Source organism: Oncorhynchus mykiss, chromosome 9, assembly GCF_013265735.2.
Source record: "Oncorhynchus mykiss isolate Arlee chromosome 9, USDA_OmykA_1.1, whole genome shotgun sequence".
Classification (NCBI taxonomy): Eukaryota; Metazoa; Chordata; class Actinopteri; order Salmoniformes; family Salmonidae; genus Oncorhynchus; species Oncorhynchus mykiss.
The window spans coordinates 23,952,908-23,970,656 of NC_048573.1; the positions used below are offsets into that span (position 1 = coordinate 23,952,908).

The 17,749-nt window shown below is 41.9% G+C and overlaps 1 protein-coding gene across 5 annotated transcripts in view; it reads right to left on the reverse strand.

Annotated features, from left to right (window-relative positions):
• The window catches only part of LOC110532975 (rap1 GTPase-GDP dissociation stimulator 1), a 58,947-nt gene that overhangs the window by 36,300 nt on the left and 4,898 nt on the right, over positions 1–17,749 (reverse strand). For all 5 annotated transcript variants that reach the window (XM_036987626.1, XM_036987620.1, XM_036987625.1 and 2 more), the window contains one exon: positions 15,519–15,641. In XM_036987626.1, coding sequence (XP_036843521.1) covers positions 15,519–15,641 — 123 coding nt within the window. The remainder of the gene's footprint in view (positions 1–15,518; positions 15,642–17,749) is intronic.

A 17,749-nucleotide genomic window follows, 5' to 3' on the forward strand; every position in this document is an offset into this window, starting at 1 on the left:
ATTGGTTAGTTTTCAGGTCCCTGACCAGATTGGAAACCCTTTCTCTACTTGCTGTTGGGACAGCGGTCTGAGGTGAGAAATAATCTGCTGTGTACCTCAGTGGGAGATTTGGGTAGGGTAGTGCCATTTGCTACCCGGAGCTATAGCCTGTCTTTCCCCTGTTAGGCTTAGCGACGTGTTCCACTTTGGAATACGTTGGGCATGGTTGTTTTGTTTGTTATTTTTGTCTGTGGACTGAGCAGTGGTCTCGCGGGCACATCCTTGGCTTGAGGGTAATCTGCCAGTGAGCTGGGGTGTTTTTCCATGCCAGTGGGATTTTCCATGCCAACGGGCTACAGTGCATAATTACCCACTGCGAATCTGCACAAAGACTAGAGTGGAGTTATTGTAGGATTTGGGGGAAGTTCCTAAAATATCTGATCTCTCTCCTGTGGTGCCCAGTGTGATTGGTGCTTCTCTTGTTGTGGTCTGGTGTGTTCAGCAGAGGGGAAGAGTGAGAATATTTTTAGTAGTGACTGATGTCTAATGTACACACTAGTTCATACGTGTTCCATCAGAGGAACTGTTAGAATAATGTACTAAAGAACAGGTGTTGAAGATCGCTGATCACGACCAGGTTGAAATTAGTGATAAACATCTTAAATTATGTTAGGTTGATTTGAATGCCAATCTGATGGAGTGTGGTATACTAGAAGTTAATGGCCGCTAGGATCATACTAGGGCTAATGGCCGCTCTGTCAGTTATCCCTAGTAATCCGTTTTTTGAACAACAGAAAGAACTGCTTCTGTTACAACTAGCGCATGAGCAAGCTAAACTAGAGCATGAGTGGGTTCGGGAGTGGGTGTTAGAACAAGCTAAACTCGAGCATGATCGCGTTAAGTATGGAAAGACATTTGAATTTAAACAGAATTTGGAGAGTGGAAATATCAAGCTGCAACAAGGGTGGCTAGAGTTGGTTAGGGAAGGAAAGCGCTCTGGAGTTTGCTCTGGGAAAGTGACCCCGATTTTCCTACTGTAGGGGTCGCTCCTCTCTCGATCAAGTCCCAGACACTGTTGCCAAAATGTAATGAGAAGGACCCTGAGACGTTCTTTTCATTGCTTGAGCGTGTTGCTGACGCTAGGAGTTGGCCTGATTCTGATAGCACTTTAATGTTAGTGTTGAATGGTAAAGCGCAGGAAGCATATTCAACTCTTAGTGTAGCTGACAGTGTCAGCTCTCTGCTAAGGTTCAAATGGCTGTTACAGATTTACGAATTGGTTCCTGATGCTTACCGCCAACGATTTAGAACTTTTAAAAAAGGCTGATAACTCACGCAAACTCAACATGGGTCTTATCTTAAGTTTAATTGCTGGTGTACCGCTACTGCGGTTATGACTTTCCATGAGCTGTGTGATCTGATTATGCTAGAGCAATTTAAGGGTACAATCCCTGATCGTATAGCCACGTACATGAACGAAAAGTGAAGACTGTCTCTGAAGCTGCGGTTTTTGGCGGCGGAGTATGTTTTGACTTAGAAAAGTGTCTTTGCAGAGCCCCGTATTCGGAGTGAGTGGGGACGTTTGGCAAGATTTGGTCCTCGCCCACTGGTTTACGGGCAGAGTTTCATCTAAGGTTTAGCCTGGCTCCCGTGGTAAAGCTGACTTTTGTCAAGAGTGTAACTACTGTCATGGTTCAGGTCATTGGAAAAACGAATGTCCTGTTCTCAGGGCTAAGGGTAAATTCAGTAATCACGCTAACGTTAAACCTAAACCTACGGCGTTAGCAGTGCCTGTCCCACATCTGTTCAGTCCTGTCGCTCTGTTTCATGTCCAGGGGCCTGTGAAAGTCCCAACGGACTCAGATTGTTTACCTTTCGTTACAGAGGGTTTTGTGTCTCTGTTAAGAAGTAACGTGCCAGTGAAGATCCTGAGTGAAACAGGTGCCTCTGAGTCTGTGTCCGAGTCTGTTACCCTTCTCTGCTGAGACTGATTCTGGATAGTGTCTTAATTAGAGGAATCGTTTTGAACACTGTCAGTTCCATTGAATTCTGAATTGGTGAAAGGCAAGGATGTTGTAGGGATGCGTCCTTCGTTGCCTATTGAGAGTATCGATGTTATCCTTGTGAATAACTTGGCTGGTGAGCGTGTATGGCCTGTCATGTTCATCTCTAGTGGTTTCCTCTAAACCGTCACTTGTAGGGATTCCCAATGAGTGCACAGTTTCCCAGAGGTGTTCTGTGCGGTGATGCATTCCATGAGCTGTGGTGACCTGGTCGCTGCACCGGCTAATGACGATGTTACAAAGAAATCTGTCAATACTTTCCTTGTTATTCTGGTTTCTGTGCCCTGATCTAATCAAGGAGCCACGGGCTGACCCCACATTAGAAGAGTGACGTGGCCACTGTTTAATTTGCTGTCCTGTTCTGTCACTCCTGTCTGTTCCCTTCTGTTCTCGTTATCTTCTTTCCTCGTAAAGGTTGCTTTGTGCAAAGGTTGCTGAGGTCTAGGGAGGACGAGGTTGGCTGGAGCAGTATTTTGTTTGTTTGGTTGGTGTGGTGTTCCAGGGTCATTGGTGGTCCCCGGTTTTATGGGTGTGTGTGTGTCGACCCTCTCACTCGTTCTGCCGAATTCTCGCTCGTTTTCCTTATTAGGATGTCGGTGGGCGGAGCCGGGAGGGTTGTCAGTGAAATGGGACACAACTGGGCCTGGGTGTGTCCTGGGGATAAATGCACCTTTCCCCCATTCAATGATGAGTCTCCACACAGACACACTGTTGGATTTCGGTTGTGGCATTTTGTAGCTGTTTTTGTTTGCTTGCTTTGGCCCCTCAACATCACATCAATGTACACAACCACTCACTTACACCATTGTTACTTGTTTATAGTTTAGTTAATAAATATATTTGCTATTCCTTGATCTACACGTCGTCTCCCGTTTAAAAAAAAATGTTTTACGGGCTACGAGCCGGTTCGGGACACTAACTAGCGTTACCCAGTGACTTCCAGTCATTGAGCGATCTTCTGCGTGCTAGCCGATACAATAGACTTCCAGTCATCACCCTAATGCTAATTAGCATTGGCTTGTGCAACTGCCTCCAACTTCATTACATTCTGGACACAGACAAGTGGTATCCATGAGTTCATCTAACCCTGGGGGAGTCGATAAAGGGCCTCATGGCCAAAATCCCCAAATCACCCATGAGCAGTGTCTCGGTGAAACTTCCCCCTCATACCACTCTGAATGAACCATAGAGAAAGGTGGTGCCGTGCGGTCTCGATTAAAGATGCAGTCCGGGATCCTAAGTACTTAAATATTGTACACACAAACAGTCAAAAAAGAAATGTAAAAAACTCCAGGGACTCGTTTTGGCTTGTGAGCACTACTTTCAAAACTACTGACTGAAATTATACAAAACCTTTGAAGCAACAATTTAAAGCTGTAATCAGAAGTTTAAACAAAGCATTTCCATGCCCTTGTTTCAGTAGATAGGCTGAGGGAAGGGGCGTCAGAAATGTAACCACTCTCAAATTCATAGAGCTATGAATCCAATGACTGACCATCCATTATATCATAACGCTACCAACACTGCTTACACAGCATGGTAACCTAACATGATCACACTATCCAGGGATTTTCTTGGGGGACTTTGATACATTTTCAGGATTGAAAATCGCTTTCAATGTGAACTTAAACAAGATAGGTCCATCTTTGTATTTGAAAACAATCACCAAAATAAAAAGCACAGATTGTTTGATCAAAACACAGCATTCTTTGCGACTTAAGTGCGACTCGATTCCGAGTCTCAGACTCGAGTTTCCATCTCTGCATTCTCATTGTAAAAGGTACAGAGAGAGAGTTCTTATTTTCAGAAAGTCTAAAATGTGTATTTATAGATAAAAGGAGTAGAAGCATAGCTAAATGAATTAATCATTGTGGCAACCAATGTACTAGCTCTTTTAGAATTAATTATCATAATGAGATGATGTCATGATTCAACACGTGAGGTAAGGATGTTCTAGTTCACTGGTATTCAACTCTTACACTACGAGATTCGGAGCCCGCTGTCACGATTTCCTCCGATGTTGGTCCCTCTCCACCCCCTCATGTCCTTGACGGTGATTGTTTATCGTGTTTGTGCACATCTGTCCTGGTGTGTGTCGGGTTATGTACCCATTATTTGATTGTTCTGTTTTCCAGTGGGTTTTTTTGTTATTAAACTGCGCCGTTTGGAAACACAGTTTTTGCTCTCCTGCGTCTGACTTCTCTGCCGCCAGTAACGCCCCCCCTTACACCCGCTGGTTTTCTGTTCTACCTGATCCTTAAATGGCACGCACCTGGTCTTCCAGGTCCAAATCAGTCTGATTAGAGGGGAACAATGAAAAAAAGCAGTGGAAATGGCTTCAAGGTCCAGAGTTGAATTTCTAGATCATCAAAAGTGTTATTAGCATGATGCTTCTTTTCAGGACCATAGTCCAACAGCACGACAGTTGTACAGCAGCCCGTGTCTTGAGTCAGTCCAGCTAGAAGACATTGAACTGTACAATACACTGAGACCTGTGCAGGAGAAGACCGTGTCTTTAATTTCCTGCACTCTGACATTAGCCCTAATCATAAGAATATTTTTTTACATTTTTTTAAACAGGCTATGCATTTCCCAATCGAAATGTACAACTATTACTTCCCATTGCAAACATCTTGATCATTTTTAGCACACAAAGTAACTGGTGATCTAAAGTTTAAATGCATAACGGATCATTTTCAGAGATATCGCTAACAGCAAGTAAACTGCAATCAAAAATAAACAGTTCCACTCACCTGATGATTGATTTGATTTTATTAGGATCTCTTTTAGTACCCATTTGGACTAATCTTCCAAGAGTCCATAAACATTAAAATACCATTTATAATACATTTTCACATAACACACTGTTACAAACAGACATATTGACCAGATAAATACTCCAGCACAACTTTCCTATGTATTGTTTGAATTTATATATTGAAAAGGTTTCTGGTTTGCTCAGATAAATTATTACATTTCTTAACTGCTCTAAATCAAAATGTTATTTAGCCTATTTCTCTTTTCTGTCTGGATAACACAGATGCTGGACAATCTATTCCTATTATTTACTGAATGTTTCTTACCAACTGAATACCGTTGCGAATAGAGTTTGGCCGTTTCAAATGGTGTATTTTATGACATAAAATGAGCATGTATTTTTTTTATTATCTTGTTGATTGATAACAAACCAAGAGCATTGAGCATGACTACAACAAAAATAAATCATATCTCCACTTTAACAATCCTTGCTGCTTTGTTCTGTGCAATCTGCAGCCTCCTAATTTCACTTGCTGATGCATTTCCCCAGAACACAGAACAGTAGTTCACCTGACTCTCAATTAATGGTTATTTTCTTAATCTTTCCTGGTGAATATTTAGCCATCTTTCTGATCATGCATGCAGTTACATCTTTTTTCATACATACATATATACATATACATATACATATACATACATACATACATACATATACATATATATATATATATATACATACATACATACATACATACATACATACATACATACATACATACATACATACATACATACATACATACATACATACATACATACATACATACATACATACATACATACATACATACATACATACATATATATATATATATATATATATATACACACACACACACACATAATTAGTTATTAGAGATTACCATGATAAGCAGGTGTCTGGCTGCACTCCGAGTAGTTTGGTTTCTGCCACGTGCTCAATTTGTACCCCTCCCATACTTCATTGTATCCCATGCTGTGTTGGCCTTTTCCTGGTGGATCAGACCAACTTAACTTTGGTTTTCTTGGGTGTTTAAAACAAATTTGTTCCTGCAAACCGACTCCCTGATATTTTCCAAATCTACTTGAGGTTGCTGCACCTGTTGAATCAATTGATCATTTGAAATGTAACTTCTTGTTGAAAGTTAACCACTCCTATTTACCATTGTTTCAATCTAAACCTACAGGAAAGTGTGTGCTCTCAGGCCTGGAAGGAAGCTAAATTAATTATGCTACCGAAGAACAGCAAAGCACACTTCATTGGTTCAAACAGCTGACCAATCAGCCAGCTACCATGCCTTAGTAAACTTTTGAACAAAACTGTGTTTGACCAGATACAATGCTATTTCACATTAAACAGATTAACTACTGAATTTCAGCATGCTTATAAGGAAGGGGACTCAACATGTATGGCACTTACACAAAAGCAATAATTGGCTGAAAGAAATTGCTAAGAAGATTGGGGGAGCTGTTTTGTTTGACTTCAATACAGCTTTTGATATTATCAAAAACAAAATATTTTCTACTGCTGAAAAAAACCAAATGTGTTATGGCTTACATCCTCTGCCATATCATGGATCAAGAGTTACTTGTCTAACAGAACACATAGGGTGTTCTTTAATAGAAGTCTCTCCAACATAATCCAAGATGGCTGCCAATCAGTCTTTCCGTTTGTATGTCTGATCCTTGAGATCCGAGTTGTTTTAATGACCCGATCATATCTACAGAAGTAAACACTTGATGTGAAGGTGGATGCTGCATATAACTATTTTTAGATCTGTCTCTATTTTACAAAATGTGTTTGTACAAATATGTCTGATTGAGAAAGCGTTTTTTTCCACTTACTCGAGCTGCTCGTATCTGTAGCCTACACCTTTTTGGAGTTGGAGCGAACAGAGTCGGGAGAGTCTGTCTGAGCGCAAGGCCTGCTACCCGAGCGCAAGGCCTGCTACCCGAGCGCAGGTGCGCACTGAAGGCTAGGAGCGGAGAAGCGGTTGACAGATTGGAAAACCCGATGCACCGTGTGGAAAATCTCCGTCGTTGTGCACAACGTCTACTGGTCGTCACCTGTGCTGAAAGACCTCTAGACCCTTTACTCAATGCCTTCCTGGATTAAATAGACTGAGTGATCAATGGGGTGAGTTAGTTATCGTCACCTTATGCCCTACAATTTGCAAACACTCCGACGAGACCATGTTAATACCACCAGGAACTTGGTCTCGCTCTGTAACTGCATTTGTACCACTCTCAAACGCAAGTGGGGCCACACATGATAGCACACTTCCAAAATCGCAAACTCTTGAATGACTTTTTTTCCTTGTGTCGAAAGACTCAGCTCGTTTCATTGACAATGTGTGCTGGCTCTGCCAAGTCCTCACGCATTTGGCAACTGAGATGTATTGTTTACGTTTTTATTGTTGCTCTCTGATAATGTGCGACCAAACCCTGGGCCGGTTAGATACCATGCAATCTACCGACTCCCTATGATTACAAAAAAAACAGCAGGTTTTGGCCTCTTGCATGTTAATGTCAGTCTATTTCGAAAAATAGACATGATTAGAATATGGGCCAATACGACAATGGTTATCATCAGAACCTGGCTAAAGAAATCCGTTTCAAATCTCTATTGATGGGTACACGGTTATTAGAACTCATCAGATGAGTAAAGGAGGGGTTGAAATTCAAATCAAATGTTTTGTCACATGCACGGAATACAACAGGTATTGCAGTGAAATGCTTACTTACAAGCCCTTAACCAACAATGTAGTTTAGAAAAATGTGTTAAGTAAAAAAAAAAAAAAAAGGTAACAAATAATTAAAGAGCAGCAGTAAATAACAATTGCGAGGGTGTGTACAGGGGTACCTGTACAGAGTCAATGTGCAGGGCACCGGTTAGTCGAGGTAATATGTACATGTAGGTAGAGTTAAAGTGACTATGCATAGATAATAAACAGAGAGTAGCAGCAGCTAAAGGAGGGGAGTGATACAAATAGTCTGGGTAGCCATTTGATTAGCTGTTCAGGAGCCTTGTGGCTTGGGGGTAGAAGCCTTTTGGACCTAGACTTGGAAGACATTTAGAATCAGTGGAAGGGACAATCCCTGGTTTTCAGATAACTTGGCAGGATTAATTAGAAAGAGAAATGTATCTTGGGCTCAAGCTAGACATACAAATGCTCCTGTTGACTGGGCCTCCTTCAGAGCGCAAAGAAACAAAATTACAGGATTGATCAAGAAGTCCAAATCAGATTTCTACAGTACCAGTCAAAAGTTTGGACACCTACTCATTCCAGAATAATAGTGAAGACAAACTACTAAATAACACATATGTAGTAACCAAATAGCTGTTAAACAAATCAAAATATATTTGACATTCTTCAAAGTAGCCCCCCTTTGCCTTGATGACAGCTTTGCACACTTGGCATTCTCTCAACCAGCTTCATGAGGTAGTTACCTGGAATGCATTTCAATTAACAGGTGTGCCTTGTTAAAAGTTAATTTGTGGAATTTCTTACCTTCTTAATGTGTTTGAGACAATCAATGTGTTGTGACAAGGTAGGGGTGGTATACAGAAGATAGCCCTATTTGGTAAAAGACCAAGTCCATATTATTTCAAGAAATACATTTTAAACTTGTTTTGGTTACTACATGATTCCATGTGTTATTTCATAGTTTTGACATCTTTACTATTATTCTACAATGTAGAAAATGGTCCAAATAAAGAAAAACCCTTGAATGAGTAGTAGGTGTGTCCAAACTTTTGACTGGTACTGTATCTAAATGCATTCACAGAGAACCGAAACAACCCTACCAAGTTCTGGAAGATAATCAAATCAGTGTCAGGTTCTAATGGATCCTCTGGCCTTCCTGACCATTTAATGATGGATTCTAATGAAGTGAAGGATAAGCTGATATTGCAGGGGTTTTTAACAAGCACTTCATATCTGCTGGTTCAGGTTTTTTTTATATAATGGTGGGGCCCATGTCTCTAACATAAGCTCTGTTACAGTAAACTATGATGTAGGCTCTCATGTGAACCATTTTAACTTTGAGCCTATTTCTTATGCTGAGGTCTATAAAGCATTAAAGGCAATAGACACTAAAAGGTCTGCAGGTCCAGACAACTTGGATCCCTACCTTTTGAAGATAGCAGATGATGATATTACTGAACCTGTGGCTCACATTTTCAACTTTAGTCCCTTGACCAATTCCATTGGGGCTCCCAAGTGGCGCGGTGGTCAAAGACACTGCATCTCAGTGCTAGAGGCGTCACTACAAACAACCGATTCCAGGCTGTATCCCAACCGGCCGTGATTGGAAGTCCCATAGGGCGGCACACAATTGGCCCAGCGTATTCCGAGTTTGGCCGGTGTAGGTCATCATTGTAAATAAGAATTTGTTCTTAACCGACTTTCCTAGTTAAATAAAAAATTGGAAATCAGCTTATGTCCTCCTACTACTAAATGGTGGAGATCCCTCAGGACGGTAGTTATTAGCATCTATCTCCAAACTCCCTATCCTGGCCAAAGTCTATGAATCCTGAGTGAACTCAGTTAAAAAAAACTTCCCCATTGAAAAGAACATGCAGGGTTCAGTCTGGCTTTAGATCGGGCACAGCACCACAACTGCAGCTATTATGGCAGTGGCAAATTACATCATGCACTTGATAAAAAGCAACATTGTGCTGCTCTGTTTGTTGATTTATCAAAGGCATTTGATTCAGTTGACAATGAATTGTTGCTCGCTAGACTCAGTAACATTGGTCTCAGTGAAGGGGCAGTAAACTGGTTTAGGAACTATCGTTCTGACAGAACACTATGTGTATATGCTGACAATCACAAGTCTAGCTTTCTTGAGATTAATAGAGGTGTGCCCCAGGGCTCCATTTTAGCTCCTGTGTTGTCCTCAATTGTATTAATGATTTGGGAAATGGGAAGCAACCAGCAAAGTTGCAGATGATACAGTCATATATTCATGTGCTCCTTCTCTGGTTCATGCTGTTGAAGAGCTCCAGACTGCTTTTCAGTCACGGCATGGTCTCAAACTCATGAATGTAAAAAAAAAACATGACCTTTACCAGAGCTCACACTCAGGCCAGAGAAGGTTAGCATTGTCACATATGGTGGCTTATCCATTGAAAAAGTGTAATCCTACATATACCTAGACATATGGTTGGATGACAAGTTGTCCTTTAAAGTAAATTTGGATAATTTTGTGAGGAAGCTTAAATTGAAATTGGGGTTTTATTTTTCTTAATAAGGCTTGCTTCCCACTTATGGCTAGAAAGAAGCTTGTTTTCTATCTAATTGATTATATACACTTGTTGTATATGCATGCAGCCTCTGTCTTATAGAGGCTGGACTTTGTTTATCATGCATCCTTGGGCTTTATTACAAATGCCATGTTACTCACCCACCATAGCACCAAATGGTAGGTTGGAACTCACTTTATATGTGCAGAAAGTTACATTTGTAGGTGTTTCATCTACAAAGTAACTGCTGGTGGTCTCCTTCACCACTAGCAGTTACCATACACCATCTGCTAGGTGGTTGCTACTTAAAGTCCCCAGGACATGTACAGTATTAGGCAAGACTGCCTTCTCTTCTTGTGCACCAGAGGCATGGAAAAGTCTACAACCCATGCTGTATCTAGATATGTTTGTGCCATTGAATTAATTAAATATTTTGATGGAAGACTGTTACAGAGGAGTGTAAATGCTTTTTTTTAGGCTGGATCATGTTGTTGAATTGTATTGTTGTATGTTTTAGTTCTGTAATGTATTGATTGTTGCGGCCTTCTTGGCAAAGTCTCCCTTGAAAGAGAGACTCGGTCTCAATGGGCTTTTCCTGGTTAAATAAAGGTTAAATAAAATAAAGTGGGCATACCCCAGGGAAGCTGTCTAGGCCTCTTACTATTAAAAATGTTTACTAATGACCTGCCAATGGCACTGAGTTACGCCTGTGTGTCTATGTATGCTGATGACTCAACATCAGCTACCACAGCAAGGGAAATCACTGCAACACTTAACAAAGAGCCACAGTCAGTTTAAGAATTGGTGACAAGTAATAAGATCGTCCTAAATATTTATAAAACACAAAACATTGCATTTGGGACAAATCATTCACTAAATCTTGAAATGAATAATGTGGAATTTGAGCAAGTTGCTTGATGTAACCCTGGATTGTAAACTATCATGCTCAAAACATATTTATGCAACGGTAGCTAAGATGGGGAGAGGTCTGTCCGTAATGAAGAGCTACTCTGCTTTCTTGACATCACTATCAACAAAACAAGTCCTACAGGCCCTAGTTTTGTCGCACCTGTACTACTGTCCAGTCATATAGTCAAGTGCCAAAAAGAGGGACATTACAGTTGGCCCAGAGCAGCACGACTGGCCCTTAAATGTACACGGAGCGCTAACATCAATAACATGTCAATCTCTCCTGGCTCAATAGAGGAGAGTGACTGCATCACTACATGTCTTGTGAGACATGTTGAAAGCACAGAGCTGCCTGTTCAAACAACTAGCACCCTGCTCAGACACGCATGCACACCCGGCAAAACATGGCACCAGGGGTCTCTTCACAGTCCCCAAGACCAGAACTGACTCTGGGAAACGCACAGTACTACATGGAACTCTATTCCACATCAAGTAACTCAAGCAAGCAGTAAAATCAAACTTTACTTAAAACTACGCCTTATGAAACGGACTGTGAAGAGACACAAACAGGCGCATAGTCGAAACTACAGAAATACATTTTACTCAGGAATGCAAAATAAAAAGAACAAAAAAAAAAGGTTATTTTAGTCCAGTAGGTTTGACACAGTGAGCCTGCAACAGTGAACTGGGCATAGATATTTCCAGGGCCACTGACAGATAAAATGCCAGCGGGATGGTGTAAATGACCAGGCTGGCACATCAGCAGGCAGCGATCATTAGATGCTGCTAAAAGTACATTAATTATCTCAACCGTTTCCTCCCCCAACTCGGTCACTTCCGTTCAACTCGGTGCCTGCCTCTCTGAAACCCACTCATAATTACCCTACAAGCATCTTCTGACACTGCAGCATCTGGGTTGAGGGGCCATGCATATTATAATTTGTCACGTGGCAAATGGAAGACTACTCGAGTCCAATATGTGGCCAAGAAAATGTGACTTCTTTACAATTGGAGAAGTCAAGGAGCTGTCAACTTATTTTAAATGACCAATCTCATCCGTGCTATCGTAAAGCACTATTTAGCTGTTATGTCATGGATAATAAGAGTTATTAATGCCTTATGTTGATAGAATGAATAAATCTATCCCCTAATCTCACCTTTTATCTTATGGTCTCTAACAAACAGTTTGTGAATCTCAACAACCAGCCACTCACTGCTGTGCATGTTCCTTTGATCAAGCCACAGTATGGCATGGAGTAAATAAATGAATCACTGTGCCGATGTGTGAAAATTTCTACTGTCTAGGAAAGCAAGATAGATGGCAACACCAACAAACAGGTCTCCTATGGTGCCTGCTGTTAGGAGTCTGAAGCCATCTGTTGCCGTTCGAACGGGAAAATGCAGAATTTCCAATGGTGAGTGGGGTGTACAAACAACGACAAGTCCACAATCTAGGCTACACAGCAAAAATATATAGACTTTCACCCATACGTGACTATCGAAGATTGAAAACACGCAACATTTTCATCCATAGTCTTGAGCATCAGCCCACAAATAGATAAATCACCATCCCATTCAATAAACCCTTTTGAACCCAAAGTGGCCATTTAAATTACTACAGCGGCTGCGAACGGGCTTGTTTTTATAACAATACCGGTGTCAACCTCGCAATGTTATCTTGCTAACGACCCGCTGTCGTATTCGCGTGGATGTTGTCATCAACCAGAAGCAGGGTATGCCGTCATTTGACAAACTTTTTTTTTTTCCAATTCATTACTCAAAATGACAGCTCCAAAGCAGACAACTTTTCACTGTGAAAGAGGCTTTATCTATGTTGGTTGGCGATACGGATTCGCACAGTTCCTTGCACTTAAAAAAAAAAGAGATGATGTCGAGGTGAGTGAAATGAGGAAACAGCATATATATGTTTTGTGTTGTGGATGTTTGATGCTGTGTTTTATCTGTTGGGCTTAGGTTATGGTTTGTCATGTTTGCTTGGGGCAGATATTCATAGGCTATACAATGCCTCGTATCCTGTCGTGTTAGGGTGGGAGATGCCAGCGCAGTGGAGCTCATTTGATGAGTTGGATTTTTTTCTTCATAGCCAGCTAACAAGTTGCTTGTTTTGTACTGTTTCTACCGATGCAATTAATTTGGAAACTGTCCGAGCTTCATAACTAAATCAGCTAACATCGGCAAACTCTGCAGTTAGTCTGTCAGGCAAGAAAGCAAGAGTTGATTGGAGGAAAGAGATAGTGTGTGTGTGTGGGTGGAACGGGAGGCGTGTAACTGTATCACCCATTATAGAAACCCCTTATTAGTAAGAGAGTATGTGTATGTTGAAAAAAAGAAAGAGGACGGGAGAGAGAGTGTGACATTATGTTCCTGACTACAATTGTATCCTATTTGTTGCTCCTCTCACTCTGTTCTTGTAGGTCAGTGAAAGAGAATGAATTGACGTGGAGAGTCAGGGCTCAGCAGCAAAAGGCAGGGAGGAAGAGGAGTTAGAGATGACTGGAGAGTGGGAGGGAGAGAGGAAGAGAGTAGAAGAGGAGGTAGAGGAACACAAGGGAGAACGAAGAAGAGCACAAAGTCCCACTATTCACCCTTGTGCCACACAGCCTGGGGCTAAAGTGACAGTGGCAGGGGTTTTGGAGTTGTTTATAAAGGTGGTAGGAATGTATCTGTTCCAGAGCTTGTAATGTTTCACAACAATAAAATGGGAGGGGTTGACCATCTTGACCAACTGAGGAGCTATTTCAATGTTGGACGCACAGGCAGAAAATGGTGGAAGTACTGTATGTGTTTTGGGGGATGCTCAACATTGCCATCATAGATATGTACATTGTGTGGGGGGACCCTGCAAAAGCCACATCACAGAAACCGCAGGCGCTGGTCCCAGAAGGCATTCAAAACGCAGCTTGTGCATCGACTTTGTGATATGGCTACAGTGCCAGGAAGAGGAGAACCAAGAGTGTGACACCAGGGAGTGTAGACTGAGTTTTAACTCATAATTTGAAAGCAGGTGAAGTTTGAAGGGCGCGAGAGAGGGTGTGTGGTGTGCATCCTGAGTAGATTCAAGGCAAAGAGTGGGAGATGTGTAGAAACCTCCTTTGGGTGCTCTACGTATTTGGCAACACCTTGCATGATGAGGCCGTGCTTCCAGCAGTTCCATGACATGTTGTAGGCTAAATGCTCTGCATGATGAGGCCGTGCTTCCAGCAGTTCCATGACATGTTGTAGGCTAAATGCCCTGCATGATGAGGCCGTGCTTCCAGCAGTTCCATGACATGTTGTAGGCTAAATGCTCTGCATGATGAGGCCGTGCTGCCAGCAGTTCCATGACATGTTGTAGGCTAAATGCCCTGCATGATGAGGCCGTGCTGCCAGCAGTTCCATGACATGTTGTAGGCTAAATGCCCTGCATGATGAGGCCGTGCTGCCAGCAGTTCCATGACATGTTGTAGGCTAAATGCCCTGCATGATGAGGCCGTGCTGCCAGCAGTTCCATGACATGTTGTAGGCTAAATGCCCTGCATGATGAGGCCGTGCTTCCAGCAGTTCCATGACATGTTGTAGGCTAAATGCTCTGCATGATGAGGCCGTGCTTCCAGCAGTTCCATGACATGTTGTAGGCTAAATGCTCTGCATGATGAGGCCGTGCTTCCAGCAGTTCCATGACATGTTGTAGGCTAAATGCAAACACTAACGTGACGGTGTGACATATGAATTTGTCCTACAGATCTTTTACTGTGTCTTCTCTCTCTAATGCTGGTTGCAGTTACTGAGTTGTCAAAGTAGGCTATTATTTCTACATTTTGTGTCAGGCCTGGTCTGTACTAAACCTTATTGAGAGAGGTTATCTACATGTTGAAATAGTCTCTGAACAGTTGTTTGCATTTTTACAAGAATAAGAATAGTTGTCCAATTCAAAGCCTACTTTGTGTGGGTTGTGAAATACTTTCTGAATATTGTCCTATGGTCACATTTTGGATACATTTTGTACATTATGTAAATAATATTTCTAAGTATAATATATTATACTTGGTACATTTTGAGTGACTCATTTAGTAAAATGTACTACAATTGAAATACTCTAGGGTTTGTTGTTAAGTGCAAATATTTTTTGATAGTGTCTATACACAATGGAAGACAACATTTGTGTTATTCCTACTGACATGAATGTGTCATTAAAGAGCTCTTTAAAACTAAGTTAACTTGTAATTGACATTTGTTCTTTGTTTTTGAGCCATGTCTGTGTGTTTGAAATGTGTGAGAAAATTTTGCTTTATCTTAAATTCTCAGTAAGCTACAGCAGCATCTTAGTAATTCTATTGGGGACTAAAGGCTTAACATCAACTAAATGAGAAATACATACATACAAATGTAGGCTAAATCGCCTGAGAATAAACAGAGTGTAAAAATTGGATACTGACAAGATGGCGGAACCAAAAGTGAGAAGAATGATGCTTCCTGGGGAGGATGAGATGAGGTGTGCAGAAACCAAGCGAAGGGTGCCTCACCATTTTTGGCCACCTCGGCTATGATGTTGGCTACTTTGGGGGTGCAGGAGGACTGTGGGGCCAGCAGGGTGGGAAGCAGGGGGAGAACGCCCATCTCCTGGATCTTCTCACTGGCGTCAGCATCTAGGAGGGGAAAGGAGAAGGGGAGAGAGGAGGTGAACAGTTGGAAAAAAAGGGCTTTCTCAATTTGCCTTTCGATGAATCCTTGCAATTCTGTCCCCTTGCCCCCATCCGAGTCAGCAGGTAGCCTAGCGGTTAGAAGCGTTGACCCGTCAAGGTGGAAAAATGTACCGTTCTGCCCTTGAGCAAGGGCAAGTTAACCCCAAACAGCAACTGCTCCCCAGGCACAAATGATGCAGACGCTGATTAAGGCAGCTGTCCACACCGGTCTGATTCAGAGGGGTTGGGTTAAATGCGGAATACACATTTCGGTTGGATGCATTCAGTTGTACAACTGACTAGGATTTGCCTTTCCCTTTCGAAGGAGAAGATCCAAGACCCTGCCCTCTGTCCTTCTCCAAAGCTTTTTGAAAACGAGGCAAGTGGAGAGGACGTATGGGTGAGCTGGGCAAGGGGAAGCGGATGATCCTCTTCCATTCCATCCAGGTCGTTCAACTTGTTGGGCTATTTATGATCATCCCAAGCCAGGCTCCATGAATGAAATGACTAGCAGTTCGAAAATAGCGCAGCCATTAAATTATTATTGTAACCAAATACATTTTTTATTATTAGGCTCCAGGTGGTATCAGAAAAAGTGTGCAGGCATTTTATTTATTTTTTTCTTGGTCAGCACCTCACCCAAACAGAACAATCACTTGCCAATGCCAAGACACAGGAAGTGGGTGGGTTGTGCTGCCAAGTGCAGTAAAACATTAAAGCTACAACAGTAAACACAAAGCTAAAAGATAGCTGAGGATGCAGATAGCCAGCAACTCAATTAACTTACAAAAACACATAAGACCAATAAAATGCTCAAACAACAAGATACTGGATAGGCCGAGCCAAAACAGGCAGATGGTTGTGTTACCCAAACTAAGGAGGACGGACAGATGTGAATAAGGCTGGCTGAGATGGGCCTTGCACGAAAACAAATGTGAGCCTGGTGACTAGAAAGTTAGATACTATATGTTCTCCATCATTTTCTTTGGATATTTTCTATGGTTTTGATAGTCACACAAGAGGTCGACCGATTCATCGGAATGGCCGATTAATTAGGGCCGATTTCAAGTTTTCATAACAATTGGAAATCTGTATTTTTGGACACCGATTTGGCCAATGTTTTTTTTTTTTTTTTTTACACCTTTATTTAACCTTTATTTAACTAGGCAAGTCAGTTAAGAACACATTCTTAATACCACTGACGGACTAGTAACGGTGGGTTAACTGCCTTGTTCAGGGGCAGAACGACAGATTTTTTACCTCCTCAGCTTGGGGATTCAATCTTGCAACCTTATGGTTAACTAGTCCAACGCTCTAACCACCTGCTTTACATTGCACTCCACGAGGAGCCTGCCTGTTACGCGAATGCAGTAAGAAGTCAAGGTAAGTTGCTAGCTAGCATTAAACATATCTTATAAAAAAGAATCAATCAATCATAATCACTAATTAACTACACATGATTGATGATATTACTAGTTTATCTAGCGTGTCCTGTGTTGCATATAATCGATGCGGTGCGTATTCGCGAAAAATTCTGACTGAGCGATGGTAGGCAGCAGCAGGCTCGTAGGCATTCATTCAAACAGCACTTTCGTGCGTTTTTGCCAGCAGCTCTTCGCAATGCTTCAAGCATTGAGCGGTTTATGACAAGCCTATCAACTCCCGAGATTAGGCTGGTGTAACTGATGTGAAATGGCTAGCTAGTTAGCGGGTGCGCGCTAATTGCGTTTCAAATGTCACTCACTCTGAGACTTGGAGAGGTAGTTCCCCTTGCTCTGCAAGGGCCGCGGCTTTTGTGGAGCGATGGGTAACGATGCTTCGAAGGTGGCTGTTGTTGATGTGTTCCTGGTTCGAGCCCAGGTAGGGGCGAGGAGAGGGATGGAAGCTATACTGTTACACTGGCAATACTATAAGTGCCTATAAGAAAATCCAATAGTCAAAGGTATATGAAATACAAACGGTTATAGAGAGAAATAGTCCTAGAATTTCTATAATAACTTAAAACTTCTTACCTGGGAATATTGAAGACTCATGTTAAAAGGAACCACCAGCTTTCACATGTTCTCATGTTC